The sequence below is a fragment of the Carlito syrichta genome, unplaced genomic scaffold (assembly GCF_000164805.1).
Source record: "Carlito syrichta isolate Samal-C Ts95f unplaced genomic scaffold, Tarsius_syrichta-2.0.1 Scaffold308142, whole genome shotgun sequence".
Classification (NCBI taxonomy): Eukaryota; Metazoa; Chordata; class Mammalia; order Primates; family Tarsiidae; genus Carlito; species Carlito syrichta.
In genome coordinates, this window is record NW_007252238.1 from 1,216,633 (window position 1) to 1,238,812 (window position 22,180).

The window sequence follows — 22,180 nt, forward strand, 5'->3', positions numbered from 1 at the left end:
GTCATCTTCCCCATTAACTTTTTTAAACTTGTTTTATGTCTACTCTCCTTAAAACTCTCAGAATACTATATTTGCTTATTCCTGCTACAGTAAAATTGGCAAGAATTAAATTTTTAAAAAAGCATATCTCACCAGTGTTATGAAATCATAGAGGCAAGGCCATGTTCACTGTTAGAATTCTATTCTTCTTCCATCCTCAGGTATTGGCAACAACTGATTCAGACTTCAAAAAATGCATGGTTCATGAAATTATACTCTCATAAAAATCTTTTGCTTTTTAAATGAACATTAGCTCAAAAGTAAGGAGTACTTGCTAATAGACACCTGAGAACAACCCGTGGGTATGAATGTTTCCAAAGTCATATAAATGTTGGAACTATCAGCTTTAGATTTTTCTCAATGAAAGGTTGCCGGGTTTGTGACTCCTCCTTCCCCTACTCCAGGCATATGTCAATTTCTTTAGTTCCCTAAAAACAGTACTTAGCAGGTGAAAAAAGTGCTATTTTCACTGGAATCATAGCAACCAAGTCCAAAATGCAGGCTATATGTCAATGAAATGATCATCTTTCTACCATATATAGAAAGCCCAAAATGCTTCTAGAAGTCTCAAAGGAAAAAAAATCAGACGTATACTTACCTAGATTAGGTATGAAAATGACAGAGAAATGGAGAAAAAATACTTTTTATCATATGATCCTAAGTTTTTCAGTTATACCTCAAAGTTTCCAAGAACAAAAGCCTCTTAGAATATCATTTCCATTTCAAAAAAGTAGAAAGAATCCAAGTTGGCATAAACCAAAGAATAGCTGCTCCCATTCCATCTCTATACTCCCAAAATTTGCACCCAGAATCTCAAACATAACAGAAAAATATTTTTTAAAGTAAATACAAACTCTACCATGTGATGGAGAAAAATAAGCACATTCCACTTTTGGAAAGAGTACTGTGAATTCAAACACCAGTTACTTGAGGACACAATTAATAGACTTCCAAACAAGCTGAGATCTTGTATGCATATCAGAATCCATATGTCACTATTTCTAATTCATTTACATAATCTTTCACCAGTTTGCTTTCCAACTCTGCCAAACCAGTAGTTGGCTCTTCCTATTTCCATTTCCTAGGGGTAATTTTTTCTGTAGTCTAATATTAAAGTCTGCTATTTTGGTATTGAAATTATCAAATTTTACCTTCATCCAAACAAAAACTATTTAGCTCCTTTTTTTTAATACTAGAGTCATAATTCTGCTTAAAGTTTCTTCTTGTTCCTATAAGCCTCTGCATTTTTCTTTAATATACTCCTGCTGTTAACACACATGGCTTAGTGGTATGGTGGAAGGGGAACAGGTTTGGGTCAGATAACCTGGCATTCAATTATCTCTTCCTTTAAACCGTCTCTAATAAATATCCCTTGCTTACTGTTCTACTACTTAGGCCCCAATCCTGCCTGGATATAGCAACCTCTCAACTGTGTTTTTGTCTCGGTTGTTATTTCCTATCTCCCTTTCTAGGTTAATCTTTCTACTCTTTTATGCCATTTCTGGGTTTAAAACAATGTTGCCTAGTGCCATATTAAAGCATCCAACACTTCATCTCAGCACTCAGATGTCTATAATCCAGTTTTCCCCAACTACCACTTTACCCTTTCATACAGGTTTCCTTTGTTCTGTCTACACATCCTGACTTGTGTTATTACTTAGTCCTTGAGTCATCCTCTTTATTCTCCCGCAAATACCACCCATCTTCAAATGTCAACTGAAGCTTCCCTTGACTATTACAGCTCTCATAGATCTCTTCCCTTTCTAATTTTGGTAACAGTTCTTACCTGTATCACAGCTAAATACAGCTAAATTAGGGAAGAAAAAAGGCGGTCTCCACTCATTTGAGTCATCTTCCCAACTAGATGGGAATACAGTGGGGAAATTTGGTTAGTGTCATACTCATTTGGTTTGTTCACGCACACTAAGAAGACAGTAGGTACTAAATAATTTGTAAGTTGCCTATTATTTTTTTCTCCTGTCAATACAGAATTTTAAATAGCTATTTTTCTCTTAAAGCTAGGTCTTCTATCAAAAGTTTACATTACAATTCACTGATAACAGAACTCAAAAAGAAGAAAACAAACAAACCAATAAAAATGGGCAAAAGAGTTAACAGGTGTAAAAAGGCATATGAATGACAAATAAGCAAATGAGAAGATGTTCAGTGTCATTTAGGCATTAGGAAATGCCAATGCAAACTACAATAAGATATCACTAAACACCTATTATAATGTCTAAAATTAAAATGACTGACTCTGTCAAGTGTTCGCAAGGATGAAATGGACTAGAACTCACATACATTGCTGGTGGGAATGTAAACTGGTACAACCATTTTGGAAAACAATTTGATAGTTTCTTAAAAATTAAACCTACCCCTCTTACATGACTCTATTAGGAACAGAAATCTAGCAATTCTATTCCTAACTTTTTACTAGAGAAAAAAAACAAAGCATATGTCCTTACTTTAGAGATTTGTATGTAAATACTTACAGCAGCTTTATTTGTAGCTGCCTAAACTGGCAACAATCCAAATTTCCATCCACAGGTAAGTGGATAAACAAAATGTGGTACAGGCATAAGTAGAATACTATTCAGCAATAAAAAGAAACTAATACTGATAGATGCGGTCACATGGATGAATCTCAAGTGTGTTGTGCTAAATGAAAGAAGCCAGAATCAAAAGGCTATATACAGCACTATTCCATTTATATGACAATCCAGAAAACACAAAATTATAGGGATAGGGCACATATAGTGGTCACCAGGGCTTGGGAGAAGAGGGGTTAACCAAGAAGGGTACACACAGGGAATTTTGGTAGGTGATAGGACTCTTCCGTACCTTGATTGGGTGGTAGTTACATGACTACACATTTTGCAAAACATTTAGAACTGCACACCAAAAAGAGTCAGTTTTACTGTTTGTAAATTAAAAATAAATAAGTAAACTCATAATAAAGACTAAGAGTATAAACTACCAATTAGGTTAGAATACATCATTATAAACTACTCTATGATATTGAGATGAGAAAAAGCAAGAATAGCAGTGGCTGATTATTTTGTGAATAAAAAAGAAATATGCTGATAGAGGTCACAACTGTGTTTTTTCTCAGTAGAACTCTCACTGTAATTTAACAATACTTTTATTAATATTGCATAATCATCAATATTTTTCTAGTTGCCAGATACATATCCACCCTCAATTCTGTCAGCTAACCAGTTCATTCATTAGATCAATATTTACTAGACATCAACGGTGTACCTGGCACTGTTTCAGGAATGGAAAATGTCCTAGAAAAGGCCAGCCAGGGTTCTTGCTCTCAGGAGGCTTACATTTGAATCAGGGAAATGAAGTAAAGAAAGATCATTCTGACAGATATGTGCCATGAAGACAATAAAAGAGGGTGATGTGTTAGAAGGCAGGGGTCACCCCCTTATACAAGATGGTCAGGGAAGGACTCTCTGAGAGGGTGACATCTGAATGGACCCTGAATGACAAGAAAGAGGTAGGAAACCAAAATCTGGAGCCAGATCCTTCTTGGCAGAGGGACCAGTAAGTACAGAGGACCCCACAAGGAGGAGGGCTTGGTTCATGGGGACCACAGAAAAGTCAGTGTGGGAATGAGTAAGGAGGCTCTGATACTAACAACAGCAGTTAGGCATTGCAGACCCCACGTTATTTTACTTTATGTTGCCTGCAGAAAGAAGCCACCAGAGGACTTTAAAATATCATGATATGATTTATATTATTAAAAGACCCATCTGGCTGCCTATTTTTTTTTAGGTTATTCAGCTTTCTTCTCTATCTCAAGTATTTGTTTATTCATTTACCTTAGCTGTGTGACCTGAGGTAAATCACAGACACTGTCTCAATCTCAGTTTCCATATCTGTAAGATGGTGACACTGGGTGCCAGCAACTGCCAGAGCATATGGCTCAATCTGGCAGTTAAATATTTGACTCTGAGGCTGACTGTGGTCTCATTTCCATTCTCACCTTCCCAGGACAACCCCTCAACCCAAACCTCTTGTCTCTCTCTTACATTTTCAATCTCAGCATAAAAGTCCATTTCCTTCAAAATCTTTACCCTGATCCTGCTGTTTCCTTGTGTTACCATCTCTTCTCTCTACCCCTTTTTCTTTGTTACCAAAACAGATGCCTCCCAGAAATAAGCCCTGAGACCACAGCCCCAAATTTCTCCTCTTCATTGTTCATGTAACTCCCTAGCCTAGAACAATCTGCTTCCCATTCCCATCATGCTACAAAATTCCTTCTTGAAGATCACCAACATCCATCTGTCAACAACTAGTACATATTATTCCTAGTCTTTCCAGGTCTATCATCAGGTTTCATATTCCTATCTCCCACTGGAAGGGAAGAATAATGTAACAGAAAGACAAAGGGCAGGGTTCTACTCCCAGTCCTGTTACTAGCTACTTTGTATGACACTGGAAAAGCAATGGGCCTCAGTTACAGTGGCTATGCCCATAGTGGGCTGGATTTATAGATAGATCTGGAGGCCTTCTAATTTGGAAATCCTGAGACTACATGATTCTTCCCTTTGGCATGCATGACTTGGCACTATCTTGGTTCTCTATACAACTCTCTGTCTCCTTTATTAGGATGTGCTGCTCATCTTCTGAATAGGGTATCACTCCTGCTAGCAAAATGTACTTTTACAATGCACTTGAGTTACTATATGCATTCCCTCCCTGGACAATAACATCCATACTGACCCCCTCAATTGCCATTTCCAAGACCTCCACACCGACACCGGCACCTAGATGAAGACTGTTTCCAACCAGAGGTAGTTCTAGCACTTAAGAGTCATGTTACCAAAAGTAACATTACTTCTTCTCCAAGTCCATTTTTCTTGACCTCTCTATTTCTCTCAATGGCTCACCACTATCCAAGAGAGTCAGGCTCCTAACTTGAATCTGTTGTCAACTATCCACATACTTTATTATTTACTCCTACTCAAATATCAACCCTTTCCCCTTTCTCTTCCTTAACAACTTCGTCTTAAAAATCCTTACATAAAACACAGCAAAGTAGGTATCCATTAGTGGGGACAGGGGCTAGACAGCTATGGTGGCTTATAATGGGGTATCAAGCCCAGAAGTGGCCTTGATACCTGATGAGGAAGGCAAAGTCTAAGCAGAGCCAAGAGGACATCTGTAAGTTTGTGTGGTCTAATGGAGGGTCTCAGAACCCAAGCAGAGTAAGGATGGCCCAGGAAGGGAGTCAGTGCCTGCACCTACGTGGGATAAGGAGAACATCCATGGGGAGCAGGGGTAGCTATGACTCCACCCAGACTGCAGTGGAGATAGGCTGCAATGAGAGAGAGGAGCATTTGCTTGAGGCCAGGAATTTGAGACCAGCCTGGGTAATATAGCGAGACCTTGTCTCTACAAAAACATCAAAAAATTAACCGGGTGTGGTGGCACACACCTGTAGTCTCAGCTTCTCAGGAGACTGAGACAGAAGGATCACCTCAGCCTAGGAGGTTGAGGCTATAGTAAGCTGTGATTTTGTCACTGCACTCCAGCCTGGATGACAGAGTGAGAGCCTGACTCAAAAAAAAAAAAAAAAGGAAAAAAGAAAAAGAAAGTAAAAGAAAAGAAAGAGGAGTGTGTCCACAGGGATAGGGGCACTCTTTAAAGAAATGGCTTGAATTCCAGGACTCGGGTCAGGAAAAGTACAAAATGGGCCTAAAGTAAGAAAGCAAGGGAGTGCTTCAAGAATGATGGCAATAAGGCGAAAGGACACAGTCACCAGCTCGAATGGGCTCCCACTGTCTTAATCAGGAAGATTCCGATCATCAAAAATTAGGACAGTGACAGGCTGCATGGAACCTACTGCATAAAATAAGAACCAATGCCACCATGCAGACATAAATCATTAAATGAATAAACAAAGCTTGATGAAGAATGAAATGCTTATACCGTTTCATAATGCCTTTCCATAAAGTATCTTCTAATTGCAGAAGGAAAAGAGTAACTTTACCATTGAGGAACCTCACAGACAGTACCTGAATTATGTGATCCAAGCAAACAGTAATGACACAAATGGAAATCATGTGCCACCTGATAGGATGTACTTGGAAGAATGTACCAAACAGCTGGAGGTAGAATCCTGCCCTCTTCTGTTATATTATCCTTCCCGTCCAGTGGGGGTACAAGACCTGATGATAGGGTTGGAAAGTCCAGGATATTCCTGCCAAAGGTGCATCACCTAAATCTGGTAATGAGGAAACACACCAGAAACCCTGATTGAGGGACTTTCTATGAAATAACTGGCCCTTGATTTTCAAAAGCAGTGTAAAGTCATGAAATCTAGAAAAGACCAAGGAACTATTCCAGACTAAAGGGACACAACAACTAACACAACAAACCATTCTGAACTGGATCCTTTTGCTATAAAAGGGATTATTGGAGCAACTGGCAAAACTGAAGTGAGGTCTAAAGGGTAGATGGGTCGGGTGCGTTGCCTCACGCCAATAATCCCAGCACTTTGGGTGGCCGATATGAGAGGACTGTCTGAGTCCAAGCGTTCGAGACCAGCCTGGGCATCTTGATGAGACCTCATCTCTACAATAAATCAAAAAATTAGCCAGGTGTGGTGGCGCATGCCTGTAGTTCCAGGTACTTGGAAGGCTGAGGCAAAAGATCACCTGAGACTGGCAGGTCGAGGCTACGGTGGCCTGAGCATGCCACTGCACTCCAGCCTGGGCGACTCAAAAAATAAAAAATAAAAAAAGACTAGATGCCAGTAACTTATCAATGCCAATTCTTCATTTTGGGGTTTGTATTAGGGCTATGTAAGAGATTATCCTTGTTTACAGTTCTCTGAAATGCAATTCCATTTGTTTTATAAATATGTGATTATCTCAAAATAAATTTTTATGTAAAAATCAACTCCTACAAAAGCTTTTTCTATAACATCTCAAATCTGTCCCCTTGTTTCTATTACCCCTGACATCCTTGCTCCAGAGAGCCCAGTTTCCATCCTCCGGCACAGCTGGAAGAGTTTCTTAACAAGGCTCTTTATCCTCCAATCCACCCTACAACCACAGCCCCGTCAAGGTCTTCCCAAGAGCAGGCCATTCCTGCTACTCCTGCTCTAGCACTTCCACAGCTCCTTGTCACCTACCAAACTAAGTACAAATTTCTTAGTGTGACTTTCAAGTTCATCTCCCTTCTAGTTCCAACTAGCCTCTACCAGGTTTTCTTCCCCACCCCTCCCCCCCAAACCCACATCACAGTGCACCACAAGGCTTAGCCACACTGTGTTCTCCCCATCTCCAGGTATTAACGCACAGACCTCCTGCCACCAAGAAGTTATCTGTGCCCCACTCCCGGCAGGGTTTTCAAGATTAAATAATATATAAATAAATATAAATACCACCTCCCCATTTTCTAACACTTGCCCATATAATCTCTCCACGTCAGAATACCAAAGTCGATTTTGCCCCTTACAAACCAAATTTCGTTGTTTCACATCACAATTTTTCTATATTTGTCTCAACAACTCCTAACATATAAGGTGAGGTTACATACCAATGAAGTATTCGTCAGGAATAAAGTGAAGTCATCGCCACAGTTATGAATCCAGATGGCCAGTTATTATCTCACTCTTTCTCCCTAAGGTATTAACTTTTTAAGTATTCAAATTTTTTTGTTCGTCCTGTTTTCTCTTCCCTTATACTATTGGTTTTCTGTTTCTAGCATAAAATATAAGCAATCTCTAAACAGAGATTTTGGCCTTGGCCATATCATGAACAATCATAAATCCAGAGGTTTCCAGATAATCAGTTAACTAACAATGGCTTATCTGTAATTACATTTTAACTTAATCATTCTCCTACTATATAAAGAACAAAATAACTCTTACAACTGAAAACAAAACCTGTATTTCACAAATATAAAACGAGAGACTCTCAAGTTTAAAATGAAGACATTATCCATTTAACACGCTAATATTTTTCTTTGGTTTTCACTAATAGATTTTGGAATACCATTTACAAAGATATCCAACTTAATAGCTACATTTAAATGTAATCAAGAAGTCAGTATTTCTCTATCAATTTGAATTTAGTCAATGAAAGAATATGATAAATTATTTATAAGCATGACTGAAACTTTATCAGCAAACAAGAAGTACAAAACTAAAGCAACACCTGAAAGCCAGGAAAAAAATTATTATTTTAGAGAAAAAAATAATAATGACATCAAAGCATTAAAGGAAGTGAAGTGTTGCTCCCAGAATACTGGTGATCAATATAACATCTGCTATTACGCTGACATTGCAAAGATGGAAAAGGTCAGACACTCTCAGAATTTCAATACTGCCAAATGTATCAAATCTATAAACGATAAATCTCCAGGTCATAGTTTCTGCATGTCACCAGTATAAAAACTGCATTAAGCTGAGTAATTCGAGGTTATGTAACTAAAATGATGGCTTTTTTCCTCAACTTTTTTTAAAGTATGAAGTAAGCAGCTCTAAATAAACTAATATTTTAGATGATAAAAGTTAGACAGACTGACCTATAAACCCAAGATACAGGTGATGCTTTAAAAAACTTACAAAAGTACACTGTACTCAACGATTTGCATTATGAAACACTAAGTTTTTTTTCAATGAAATTATCACCACTCTTCCCAGAAATAACATAAGTGAATGAAAATAAATGAATCATCAGGAGAAGAAAGTCTCACTTTAAAATAAATTCTAAAAATACTCCTTGAAATATTTACCTGGAGAAATTCTAGGTACATTAGCAATTCCAAATTCAAAATATTATGAGACAAACAATAAGAAAAATAAGTTACATGATTTCATTTCCAAATGACCTAAGCAATGCTGTAATGGATTTATTTACTATAGTAAATGCCAATACTAACACACACACACACACACACACACACAAACCCACCACTCTTTCAAACTTTGCATTAATAGAGATATTTACATTTCAATTATTTATTCTGAAAGTTTACTAAAAGGGCAAATTTTGTCACAAACTCCTTGCATTCTGAAGCTTTTGGTTTATCACATAAAGGTGAGTTTCAAAAAACTTCAGGGACAATTGAAAAATAAAAATAACTGTAGATTGTTTACTATATTGTTTCATCGTATCACAAAAAAAATCAGCACATATTAAAATAAAATTCCTAATAACCTATCTTGAAACCTACCAGAATACGTACTTTGAAATCATAAACTTTATATTCAAAAGTCTAAGTCAATGTTAACACTGTGCTATGATGCTATCAGTGACGATGACTATCGCCATAAACAGCCAGTGTTATGTCAACAGAAATACTCCGTTTCCATGAGGAATCATGTAAATAAAAAGAACATGGAATTCATAGTGTCAGATTTTATAAAAAGAAAGATCTAATTTTAAAAATACACACACAATACTACTCAGCTTTTCAAGTAACATGATTGGTCACCCCTCCTCACTTTTACTTTAAAATGATAAATGGAAAGGAGATTTTTCTATCCAAACTACCCTGAAAACCAGGGACCTGTAACAAAAAAATGCTTGAAATCAGATTAGCAAATACATTAAGGGATACTCTATTTTGATTCTTCAAAGGAAAGCACAGAGCCACTTGGTAGTTTTACTGGCATACCCTAGAAAGTTCCTTGTTCAATGTATCTACTTGAAAATGAAGAAACAGAGGCTGAGAGACATTGTGACTCATCCAAGGTCACAGTTTTACTTGTGTCCAAGCTGACAAGGGAACTCCAATCTATACGACCCAACTAGGTTCAGTGTCTACTCTAAGGGCTTTACATTTAGCTTTGTCATAATTTACTTTACAATTTGGCACTCAGACCATCCATTCTCTGGAAATTATTAACAGACAAATGACTTTCGTCACCTCTGTCACAGAATGCCTTAGACTGAAACAAAGGCAACACACGCCTCGTGGCCATTACTCCTATTTCTGTCAGCTTGAAAATTTAATCTAGGTGAGAATCAGTTTTCTTATTTGAATAGGACACTCCTTCCTCAGAATAATATTCAGTAAGGCTAATACAAATAATGTGGTATCCCTTCTTCATTAACCTCTGTAAGATGCAGAGAATAGAACTGTAGTTCTCAACTTCTGGGTCTCAGAACGCCTTTTCACTCTTAAAAGGTACAGAGGACTCTGAAGAACTTCTGTTGTGTATGTGAATTATAGCCATTGATACCATATTAGAAATTGAAACTAATATTAAATTAGTTTATATTAAATTAGAAATTAAAACTAATATTTTTAATCTGTAAAAAATAATAGGTCATTGTGAGTTAACACGAACATATGAAAAAAATAACTATTATTTCCCCGAGTGAAAAACTTCAGTGGGATTGGCACTGTCTCATATTTTCCCAAGTTAACAGAAGACAGCCAAGTTTTCCTATCTTCTTCTGCATTCAATGCATAGTGCCATGCTTTGCTTCAAGTACATGAAGAAAAATCTGCCCCCATGCAGATATGATGTTAGGAAAGGGAAGGAATATTTGAATACTCTTTTCAGATAATTGTAGATATAATTATTTGATACCACATTGAAAATTAACAGTGAGTAGTTTCTTAAAGGTCAGTTGTAATGTGAAATCTGAAACAATATCAACGAACTTTTCACACATTATTATATTTAAACCCATTGGTCTTTCTTCCATTTCAAATGGATATTTTAACAACACATGATTTCTGACTTCATGAACCTCTTTGGAAAGGTCTCAGGAGCCCCCAAACCATTTTGAGATCTAACAGAAAATACTGTAGTTCAGAGTTCAATCTAATGATGAAGGGTACTGTTAAGTCTATAAGCAGTACACACTGCTCTGATCCTCTGTGATGTTTAATTCACTAATTTATTAAACATTCCCTGAAATGAGGTATCATCATCCTATATTAAGAAATAAGCAAAAAGGTTGAATTTGGGTCCAAAAAACACAAAATAAAAGACCAATGAAGCCTAAATGAGGTTAAACTAAACATTATAACATGCAGACCAAAATACAGAAAAATATCTAAATACCCTCTGGTCCTTGAGCCTTTATTCTGAGAATGATCAACGCAAATAGGTTTGGATAATATTCACCAGGAAAAATTGCAAATAATTATTAGACGCCATCTCCAGGGTCCATGAATGCCGGATAGGCTCAAAGTGACTGATTCACACTAACATGTCTAAGGCTATGGACAGGTCATTGGATCATCAGCAGGGGCATCACGAGCTGAGTGTGAAAATCACATTTAAAATAGTAGAAATGGGACACAGAACAAACATAAAAGACAATACATACACATAAAAAACATAAAAAACAATTAATGATTTTAGCTACTAGATCTCTAATATTTCTACCAGAAGTATTATTACACAAAGCAATAGTTTTCAAAACTAAAAAAAAGCACAACTAGAATTATAGTAGCAAAGGTATAGTGCCTAATCATTTTTTAAAAATCAGCATTTATCATAAGAAATTATTTAAATATCTGTCAAAACATTTACTATTTCAAACATTTCTTTAAAAGAGTAGTGGCATTTCATATGACGGAGAAGGAAGAAAACTAAAAAAAATGGAAACTAAAGACTATGAAATTATTTTGTAATAATAGCGAAAACGTATCATGCATACTAATATACCGGAAGAAATTCAAAGTACTTCTCAGAAATAAACTCATTTAAATTATCTTAACTACCTTTAAGGTGGGTACTATTTAATCCATTTAAACAGATAAGAAAACTAATGCCCAGAGAGGTGGTGAGATATGCACAGGGACACAGAGCTGGGATTTCATCCAGGGATGCTCCTAACTACCTAAATATGCTACCTCAAGCTAACTCGCTAAAAACATCATTTACAAAAATAACCACATCACGTGGAGAAATTTCCTTCTCTAAAAGTAAAGCAAAGTACTAGCAGTAAAACACCTGCAGAGTTTGGTTATGAAGGCAGCAGTGCTATCTCATGACTCATGTGAGAGTTTAGAATTCAAGACACAGCATTAGAATGTGATCGACAAGTTCATGCCACAGAGAGCTATCAGAATGTATCCTTTATGTAAGGTTTGCTTCCATAAAAGCAAGACAAACAAGGTTTGAGCCAGTGACAATGAAATGAATGCACAAATTAAAGTTTTAACTTTGGGTCTGGAAAAAACAACAGGGGAAAGATGTAGGAATACACATTAAACTCTATATCCTGTTAATAAGATGGACATATTTCCCATAACTTCATAAAGGAAAACATTCACATATTCCTAGATGCCAAAAGAATGAACTATCTTGAGGAGACTATTCTTTATATATTCCATAAAGAGATCATTTGTCACAACCATGTAATAAAATGAGTACTAAAGCAAAGTCCAATGGAAGTATTCATTGTATAACTTAGAACCACCCTTCACAGTCATATCCAAAACCTCTTCCTTGTGTTTTTCTAAACACATGCAACATGCTATCTGTAACAAGGAAAGCCAAGAGATATTTTACAGTAAATAAAGTATGTCTTCCTGCAGATCTGAAAGGTTATAAATATACCAATTCAAAACTATAGTGACATATTTCACTTCCAATATGAGTAAGAAAGCAAGATTGTCCACTTAGTAATTTTAGGTGTGCTGAGTCTTTAAAAGGCCTCAACAGTTAAGGAAATGATTTATTTGTATTGAAAACCACAACTTTCACATAATTAACCGACCAAGAAGAGGGCAGGAGCGGGGGAAGCTTACGGGTAACAGATTTGGGATCCAATTTTATTTTTTACAACCAATGAAGTAATTCATAAAGAAAGCTAAGAAAAAAGACTAAGATGACAAAGAAACTAATTTAAAGTAATTTTAGTTAACTAGCAGACAGCTAAAGGGGGAAAAAATCTAGCACTGGTCGACGAAAATAAATATATGAACTAGCAGTTAAAAATAATCATCATTTTTCCAAACATGTAAAACAGGCAAAGGAGGGAAGGGGGAACACCTACATATGCCCCTTAAAAGTCAACACAGCTATTTTCTAGGAGATCTTAAGAAGTTTTTGTTTCTCTACTTCAAAACAGGAACAACATTCTATCAACATGCAATGAGTAGGGGCACTAAATTACCATCCTTAAAATAAAATGAAACAAGAAGTTGAAATGTGTTTAAATTTGTCAATTATAAAGTTAAAGCTAACCTTCAACATTTACTAAAGGCATTATTTAAATTAAAAAAGAAAGAAAGAAAGAAAGAAAAACAAAAAAACAACTTACCTTGATACATTTTCTGGAATGTATTCTAGGACCGGATATCCATCACTTCTTCTAGATGACAGGTCACTGTGTGATTTCCATGACTCCACTAAAGTATTGACAGGAGGAAAGGAACTCAGGTGTTGGAAAGATTGGTCTCTAGCCGAACGTGATAAAGATATTGTACCTTGAGCACCAATCCTGTAGTGAAAGGACTGCCCACCTGAATTCACACCAACTATGGCAGACGAAGGGATGCTGGCCTCTGGGTAATAGCTCCCATCATCTGGTTCTTGTTTGATCCCCACTGGGAACCCACTGCCTTCACAGTTACCATCAAAGCCTGGCACAGGTGGTCCTAAAATTCCTGATAGAGAATAATAGTCTTTATCATCCATAAAGGAAAAATACGAGCCATCCATAAATGGAAATGGGTTTACTGTTGGATTCCCTTTAAAAGAGGCGCCTGAACATGAATGCTTGGTTGATTCTTGTTTTATTGGTACTGAAAACGGAGACTCTGAATTTATTTTGCTGTTTCCTGCCAGACATGAGCTGCTAAAAGCGCCATCCGGTTCTGGTTTTATGTACTGGACAATGCTAAGCTGGCCAGTCCCACCGTTGGAGATGGCACTCTCCACCTCCTCAGTCTTAGGAAAAGGGACTTCTTGAGCACCTTTCTCGTGTGTGTCTGGACTAGGAGCCACATCCCGGGTGGCACTGGGTCCAGTGGAGGTGCCAGAAGTGGCGTAGCTGAAGGCATGGTTTACAGGGCTACAGATAGATCCCACAGTACTGGCTGCCGGGCTGGAAAGCGTGGATCTGTTATTGGTATTGGAAGGGCTGGAAACAGAGCACCTTGAGTTGTTGATATTTGCAGGGCTGGACACAGAGGATCGCAGAGTGATGTTGTTAGGACTGGAGACTGGAGATTTTACACTGCAGTGACTTGGAGGACTAGAAATTGGGGATTTCATGCTACTTAATGGGCTTGAGAGAGGAGAGGCCACATTGCTAGCGTGTGTGGGGCTGTGTGACCTGGAGCCTCGATTTTCTACGTTAGGGGAGCAAGTCAGAGGAGTTCCCTGGGTGATGGGGCTGTGCACTGGGAAACTGCCAAAGCTGGCCGTAGTGGAGGACACAGAGTTGATTCCAGCAGGGCTGCAAACCGAAGATGTCATGTTCAGAGGGCTGCAAACAGACGGGCTCTTCTCATGACCCACGATGGGGCTTTTCACAACGGCACGCATGACCCCGCCATTCACGGAGCTCCCAGAGTCGGACATAAATGATCTCAAGGGCCTGCTCACACTGCTTAGAGTGGAAGGACGATGGCCATTTTCTTTGTAAAATTTTACCAGCTGTTCAACATTTTGATAAATCTTCGCTGGGCTCATGCTTCCTTGTGGGTTGTGCTGGTCGTAGGCATAGTCGGCATCCCTTACGGAATCCATGTACAAACCCATGGACTCAGCAACAGTTGCTGAAAGTTCCTTAGATTCCAGCTCAGTTTTAATATCAGATGTTAAAATCCCAGGACGATTATGGTCTTGCTGAAGGCAAGGGAGTAGTTCGTGTTTTTCTTTGCTGCTTCCTTGAGTACTGTTGTTTGGAATAGCACCGGAAACACAGCTGACGTCGACAATCTCCATATAGTTACTCTCATCAGTCCTCTCTGTAGGTCCCAGGGAAGAGCGCTCCACAGTCTGAGAAGCTTGACCCCACCGTCTTTCCATATCTAGACCTTCAGGGAGACTGTGGTAGCCTTTGGTCTCCATAGCTAACAAATAAATTTGTATTAGAAAATTAGAGTCAGCAATATCCCTCTAAAAGACATTCTAAAATTGCATTTACTAAGCCCCCCCCAAAAAACATACTCCATTTCCTATAAGCAATATTTCCAGTTAAATTAAAACTGTTACCTTCTCGGGTGCTGACATCACAGAGTATTGACTATAATTTGTCCTGATGCCAGAATAAGAGAAGCAATCATATAGAAGCATTTTGCATCTAAATAAAAGTAGCATATTTGCTATACTGCAGCCTTTGGCGTTCAAAGGAATACCTACAAAGGTTAGCTTTTTTAATATTCAAAGTAATCCTAGAAGCTGACAAGGCAACCAAAGGAAGAAACTGAGGACTTAGTGGGGGGGAAGAGTGACTTGCCCAAGTCAAAGACACAGTTAGTGACAAAGTTGGGTTTAAAGTTAATCTTCTAACTCCAATGCCTTTGGAGCCTTACTTCATACAGAAGCTGCCTTCCATATCTAATACATGGCCTAGTTAAAAACAGTATGGAAATGCAATTAAAGTTACCATTTCCAATATAAACTTACCAAGTGAATTACCATAGTAAGAAAATTAATGAATTATTTTTAAGCTAGTAAGACTTTCTTAAGATGGATTAGTGATAAAGATCATTCAGTAACAATTCTGGAAAGCAAAGATTTGTATATCCTGAGTATGGTAGCACACCACTCAGTTTCACCACTGTATGGCAACTCAGGAATGTCAGGACTTGTCTCTGTATTTCAGTCTTAACATGGACTGACATGCAGCCTACCTAGTGATGTTGCTATTAAAAAGGCTCCTAACAGTTTTACTCTCAAAAATAAATGAAGGAAGTTTGAGAGAGGTCCGGAAAATTTAAACATTCATTCATTCAACAATATTTACCAAGTGCTTACTGCATCCTGGGCCTAAAACCAGTCACTGAATCTGCAGTGTTAAAACAGGTACAATTCCCATCTTCAAAGAGCCCACAGGGTGGTTTTAGAGATATAACCATATCCATCAGCTCTACAGATAAATTTATTTCATGGACAGATTATAATAGGCTATGTTTATATAACTCTTGCACATGATATAATTCAGTGTGGCATTACAAGCCTTTTGAATATAGTAACTCATTTGTCCTTACAAACGACTCTCAAAAACTGGCAGAAGCATTATCTAAATGATGCAAGTGAGAAAACTGAGGCATCGACCACACAACTGAGCATCAGAACTAGCATTCGATCCCAGGTCTCTCTATGTCCCAGGGTTTCTCAAACTTGGCATTATTATGACTTTAGGCCCAATAATTCTTAGTTGTGGAGGTCTGCCCTATGTATTGTAAGATGTGTAGCAGTATCCCTAACCCCTATCCACTAGATGCCAGTAGCATTCCCTCTCACCAGTTGCGACAACCAAAAATGTCTTCAGACATTATTAAAATACCCCTGGGGAGCTGGGGGTGGGGAGGGTGGGGTGCAAAATCACTTCAGTTGAGAACCACCACACTAAAAAAAACATATCTTTTAAAAAACTAACTCATCCACAGTACAATTTTATTTTATACATTTTAGTACTTTAAAGCGCCTAAAATCTGCGTGTATGCATTTTTCGAATCTTTTTAAGTCCGTAAACATCTATGACTCAATGAAAGTCCTGATCGCAAAGATGCTGTTACTGCCACTCTGTACATAAGCGTTCCTTCAGGTTTTCTCCCCTGCCACTCATCACCTCCAACTTCCCTGCCTTCCCCTCATTAAAAAAAGAGATGAGGAAGTCCTTTTGTTATTGAACTATATTAACTCATGTTGAAGAATAATATAATGGCTCTACTAACTAGACTGGATCTATGATGAAATGTGATGCTCAAATTTTTCAAGTATTATAGTAACCTTTCACTTTTCTATTTTCCACAGTCAATTTTAAGTTCTGAAAAAGTAGAAACTATTGGCTTCACCACTGTATCCCAAGTGGAAAGCATATCACAATGAAAAAGATGTGAAAATATCATAATTGATACTCAATTTGTGAACATTAAAATCTACCAGTTATGTACTTTATTTTTATTTAAAGAACATTATCCTCTGACTTCCTAATCAAAAGTCAATCACAAAAAAGAGACAGTAAATAAAATTACAAAGGTTGAGGTAGTTATCTGCTAATACTAGCCAAAAAATTTGGTGTGGATGAAAGCCAAGTAAGAGTTAAAAGAAAAAACAAAACAAAACAGTGAATTGGGACCTACATGATTATTAATGGCCCTTTCTACTTTACTAAAAAACTATTTAGTCATAGCTATAAATTAAAAAAATCAGTAAATATTATGTGCTTCTAAGGCTACGTAAGAAAATTTTGTCCTCCCTGTGTCAAAGATGAATGAATATATAGTTAAGGTATAAATGGTCCAGGACCAAATTTGTTAACCACATGAAACACACCTATTCATGTTCAAAATGGAACATCTCCTGTGCATCTTACCCCCGCATGTGCCCAAACTCACATTCCCTCTCTTGGCAAACTGTACCACCATCTACCCAAATGCCTGAAAGTTACTCTTGCCATACCAAAAGGCCTCCACCAGTACAGGTCTCCTCACGCACACACAGTCATAGCCTCGTTCTCTCTCCCTGGTCCCAAGCAATAGAGCTCGCTGCCTGAGTCTGAATGGGGACCCTTGCCCCAACCCTCTCCAAAAATCTGCCCTCCAAATTGTCTTTTGGGAAGGGTGGTCACTCAAGGCTCTTTTGAAGTTTCACAGTAGACGTGTGCATGCCAAAAACTCTGGGAGATTCTTTAGTGCAGAAAATAGTTTACTTTTCAATCCAGTATTCCCTAAATAATCTGGCCACTACACCCTTTTTTCATAGAACACCTACTAAGATTCAGGACACTTTTCAGCACTCTTCCTTAAAGCATATGCCATATCCCAGATTTGCGAGGCTATATGAAGACTTGAAGAGAAGCTATGTGGGAGATGGTGGCCACCAAAGAGTCTTAAAGCGCTCTACAAGGAAGTGCCTTATCACCTAACATCATACAGCTGATCACAACTTTTCTAGTCCTGTTGGCTCACCTTGAACTCTCTTAATAATCTAAAACAGCCTGTATTTCACATTATTGACAGGCTCTCATTAAGAATTTGCAAAAGACCTAGAGGAAATCTAATTAGCTTTGCTTAAGCTCTTCTCATCCACCAGTCTAATGCACCTCTCAACAAAGGAAATAGAGGAAAGGTTGGCAATAGTCAGACACAAAAGAAAAGAGGACATCTAGCATCTGTATGACTTTCACTGCAAAGTCTTTTAAGCTCAGATTTCTCAAATATAGTATTGAAATATTTTATGTAGAATTCCCCCCATTATTTTAATTTATCTTTTCTGTAAACAAACGAAACAGGTTAGCAATTTGCTTCCTATGCCGTCCAGAAACCAAGGTTGTCTTTTCAGAAGTGGCACAATGACCAAGGCTTGAGCTGAATTTCAGTCAACCAGAACTTACCAGTGAATACCAAAAATACTAGTTATGAATATGATCCTCGTAGAACTTAATACTTGGAGGGTGAGGTTTTTGTTACTAATACAAATATAAGTATACAAACCTAATGTGTAAAATCAGGCTCCTCTGCCTCAAAATGGAAATTATAGGAGAGACTCTCTTGGGACAAAGGCAAAAACCATTATGAACCTTTCATTTTCATGCAAATGGCCTCCCACCAGAATGTAAAGGAAATTCACATGCGTAAGGAAAAGCACTGATGGAAGTGCTACTTTAAGCAATTTATATGCTCTCAAAACTATTTTTGCAAAGGAAAACCTAACTTTAAAATTTCATGTCTTAGAGTCTGTGCTAAATTGTCCTTTTCCATAAGGAAGTAGTTTTTCCAGGAATATCACCAAAGATCCTTGCAAATTTGTACTTTATACTTTCACTTTTAATATCCCCCCAAACAGAGTCTCATCGTGATAGAAATGACATGATGGAAAAGGCATCATTGGACATAGTTATTTCACTATAATATGGCACCTTTAAGAACAGGCATATGATTTTCACAGTCATCACTAGGCTGCAGAGTTGTAAAAGTTCACTATAGGTAGCTATTATTTGTCATTCACCACTACAGAACTATTATGTTCCCCTCTTTTATAGATCAGGAAATGATAGAAATCTGCCCAAGGTCACCTAAGAGAGCGGGAGAACCAGTTAGAACTAAGCACACCTGATTTCTATTCACTCACCTAATTTACTGAGCCACCTGATCTTTCCAAAATCCCCAAACAAAACTATGTCTCCCTTAAAGGAAAAAGCTCCACTTTCAAAGATTTTTTAAAACTTCTCTCCTCAAGCATTTCCAAGATAGCTCTCACGATGTCAAACATAAAATTAAAACTTCGCAGCAGGACTTCACAGATGGAGAATGCTGTTATCATTACTATGTGAATATCATCAATAACAGCACCTACAGAAATGGCAATACGAAATGGGAAGATGCAATTTGGTGCATTTAAAATTCGGCGGCCTCAAAAAGGTCTGCTATCAAAAGTTTTCCTAACTCCTATGTTATAATAGATAATTCAAACTGATGGTGCCACAGACCATGACGATCTAAAGCTGGTCTTCTTAAATTCAGTAGGTAAAGCCACGCACCTAAAATTCAGGAGAAGGGCGAGGATGCCACCCAAAGAAGCTTCACCCCTTTTCCCCTGCCCCTAAATTTCCCACTGATGCCGCAGGAAGCGTAGCCTCTCGCAAGAGTTTCGCACGAATTTCCAGAGCCCTTTTCATACAGGATCTATAAGATCTATATCTCCTTCAACTGCCCTTATCCGCTACACCTCCGGCTGAGATTTGGGAGCTTCCGCAAATGACAGAGGAAAGAAACATTATTCAAACGTCCTTTAAAAATTGTACAAGGAAAAGGATCCGAAATTCATCTCTGAGGAAAGGGAAGGGTGGTAGACCTCCCATTGCCAAAGGCGGTTAAAAGCTGCTAGTTAGAGGGCATTTATCCAAAGTGGCCAAACTTTCCCAAAATAGTCCTCTGGCGGCCAAAGGGGGGGAAAGTGGAAAACAAAACAACAAGCACACAGCACCATACTGACTGTGCCTCCGGATTACGCAGCCACTTCTCCCTGCAAAGTGCACGCTCCCGCGCCGCGGCCGCACGCCGAGCAGGACGAGCGGCGCCCGGCCGCGCACCCCTACACACCTGCCTCGGCCGGGGTCCGTCTCTCGCCGTCTACCTGTTGCAGCGCGTGCCACCGCCACGACAGCCCTGCTGCGGAGCCCCCCCAAATCCAACCACATCCAGGCCAGCGAGTGCCGCTCTCCCTGCAGCGGGAGAGCCCGAGGCAGCAACGCTCTTGCACCCAGGTGACTGCACGGGCTTCCTTTGAGCAGCCTGAAGTTGGCTGGCGTCTCCCAATGACACCCCGGGCGCGGAGGGGCTGAGAGGAGGGGGCAGGGGCAGGGCCAGGACGGGCACAGGGAAGGGAAGAAAAAAAAAAAAAAAAAAAAAAGGAGGGAGAGAGGGCGGGCGAAAGCCCGGAGGGGGGAGTGGGCCAGCTGGAGGGCCGGCCCTTTTAAAAGCGGGTCACATGTCCAGATAAAAGTTCAGGTTGCTCGCCCGCCCCCCTGAGTCTTTCCTATTGGCCCGGAGGGAAGCAAGGCTCCACGCTGCACGGGTCAGGCGGGCTTCTTATTGGACAGGCCCGGCTGTCAGTCACCGGGCGGGCGACATGACTGATACAAAGTTGCTGCGACACAGCCTGGACTCGGCAGCTTCCTTAAAGCCGCAGCAGCGGCGGGAGCCCTGGGTGCCGGGCGGTGGCTACGACACCAGGCCCCCTCCGCACGCCGTCCCCGCCCCCTCGCCCCGCCGCCCCAAACTTGCACCCTCCCACCCTGCTCGCCTCCTGGCGGACCCCAGGGTGTCTGGAGAGACCGAAAGAGTGTGGTGACGCGGAAGAAGTCGGTTTTCCCCCGAGCAGTTGAAGTGTCGTCCCCTCACGCTCTCCACCTGCAGCGCCAGGTGAGCGGCAGCCCGGACCCTGGCGCCGCCCACAGCGTCCGCGCGCGGGGAGGACGCCGGGTGGGCTTCACACGACCCCGGAGGCGCCTCTCCCCGCCCCTTTCCTCTGTCACCGAGTTACCTCTCAGCAGAGCAGCCGCAGCCTCCGCTGCCAGCGAGCAAGAGGATCACGTTCCCACTCGATTTGAATTTCCTTGTTTTAACTGTGCAGGAAAAGCCCTTTAAACACAGCCTTCCTCCCACCCTCTAGCCCCCCACCACCAAAGCCGGGGGAGGGGGCAGGTCAAGAGCCGCCGCTCTCCTTCCCTGTAATTTTGTTACTGTACTTACTACTTGAGTCTTGGATTTTTCCACTAGTTCAACTGGAAAGGGAGCTTACCATCGAGGATATTCATTTTATAATGGGGGACCGAGGGGGGTACATAACTGGGCAACAGACAGGAGGGGGAAGGAAGCAAACTGTTTTCTAAGGATCGAGTGTCTGTCTGCACGAAGAAATTTCGGTTTCCCTCCAACCGCCCCCCCTCGATTCTCCTCCCGCCCACCCAAATGCTGCAGTTACTAAGCAAAAGGATGGGCTTCTTAACTTTGATTTCTAAGGACTTTAGGGCTCCGCGTATGAGGCTCCGTTTTAGGCTCCGGGCTGGCCCGGAGTCAACATCCGTGACGTACACACCTAAATCTGGTCCCCCGGCCCTCGGCGACCCGCAGCCTGGCGGCAGCAGCTGTGTCACCTCCCGCCTCACCCTTGGTCCGCACCAGCCGAAGCCTGGGGCGGGGGCGGGGGGCTACACCCTGTGCCCAAAGGCCCCTCCTCTCCTTACAGTTAGTGAAGCTTCGGGATTCCCGACCCCCAGCCCAGGGAGGGACTCGAACTCTCGGCCGCCCCAGCCGTGAGCGCCCTGCCGGTAGGGCGACAGTGACAGCGACGGCGCCGCGCGCCGGTCCCGACCCCGACGCCCCACAGTCCCCGGCGCGCAGCGGCCCCCGGCGTCCCCGCCGCCGGGAGTCCCAGCCGAGTGTCCCAACTTTCCCGCGGGGCCCGCCGTCACGCGCGCTCTGCCGGCCCGGCGGGCGGTCGGGCATCGATCGCACCCCGGGCCGA

The 22,180-nt window shown here is 40.4% G+C and overlaps 1 protein-coding gene across 2 annotated transcripts in view; it reads right to left on the reverse strand.

The window, feature by feature from the left end:
- The window catches only part of NR3C2 (nuclear receptor subfamily 3 group C member 2), a 362,756-nt gene extending 342,220 nt beyond the window's left edge, over positions 1-20,536 (reverse strand). For both annotated transcript variants that reach the window (XM_021716062.1, XM_008065056.2), the window contains exons 1-2: positions 20,254-20,536; positions 13,296-15,054 (exon numbers count right to left, since the gene is read on the reverse strand). In XM_021716062.1, the coding sequence (XP_021571737.1) occupies positions 13,296-15,052 (1,757 nt within the window). In that variant the 5' untranslated portion in view covers positions 15,053-15,054; positions 20,254-20,536. The remainder of the gene's footprint in view (positions 1-13,295; positions 15,055-20,253) is intronic.
- Between the last annotated feature and the right edge of the window lie 1,644 nt (positions 20,537-22,180).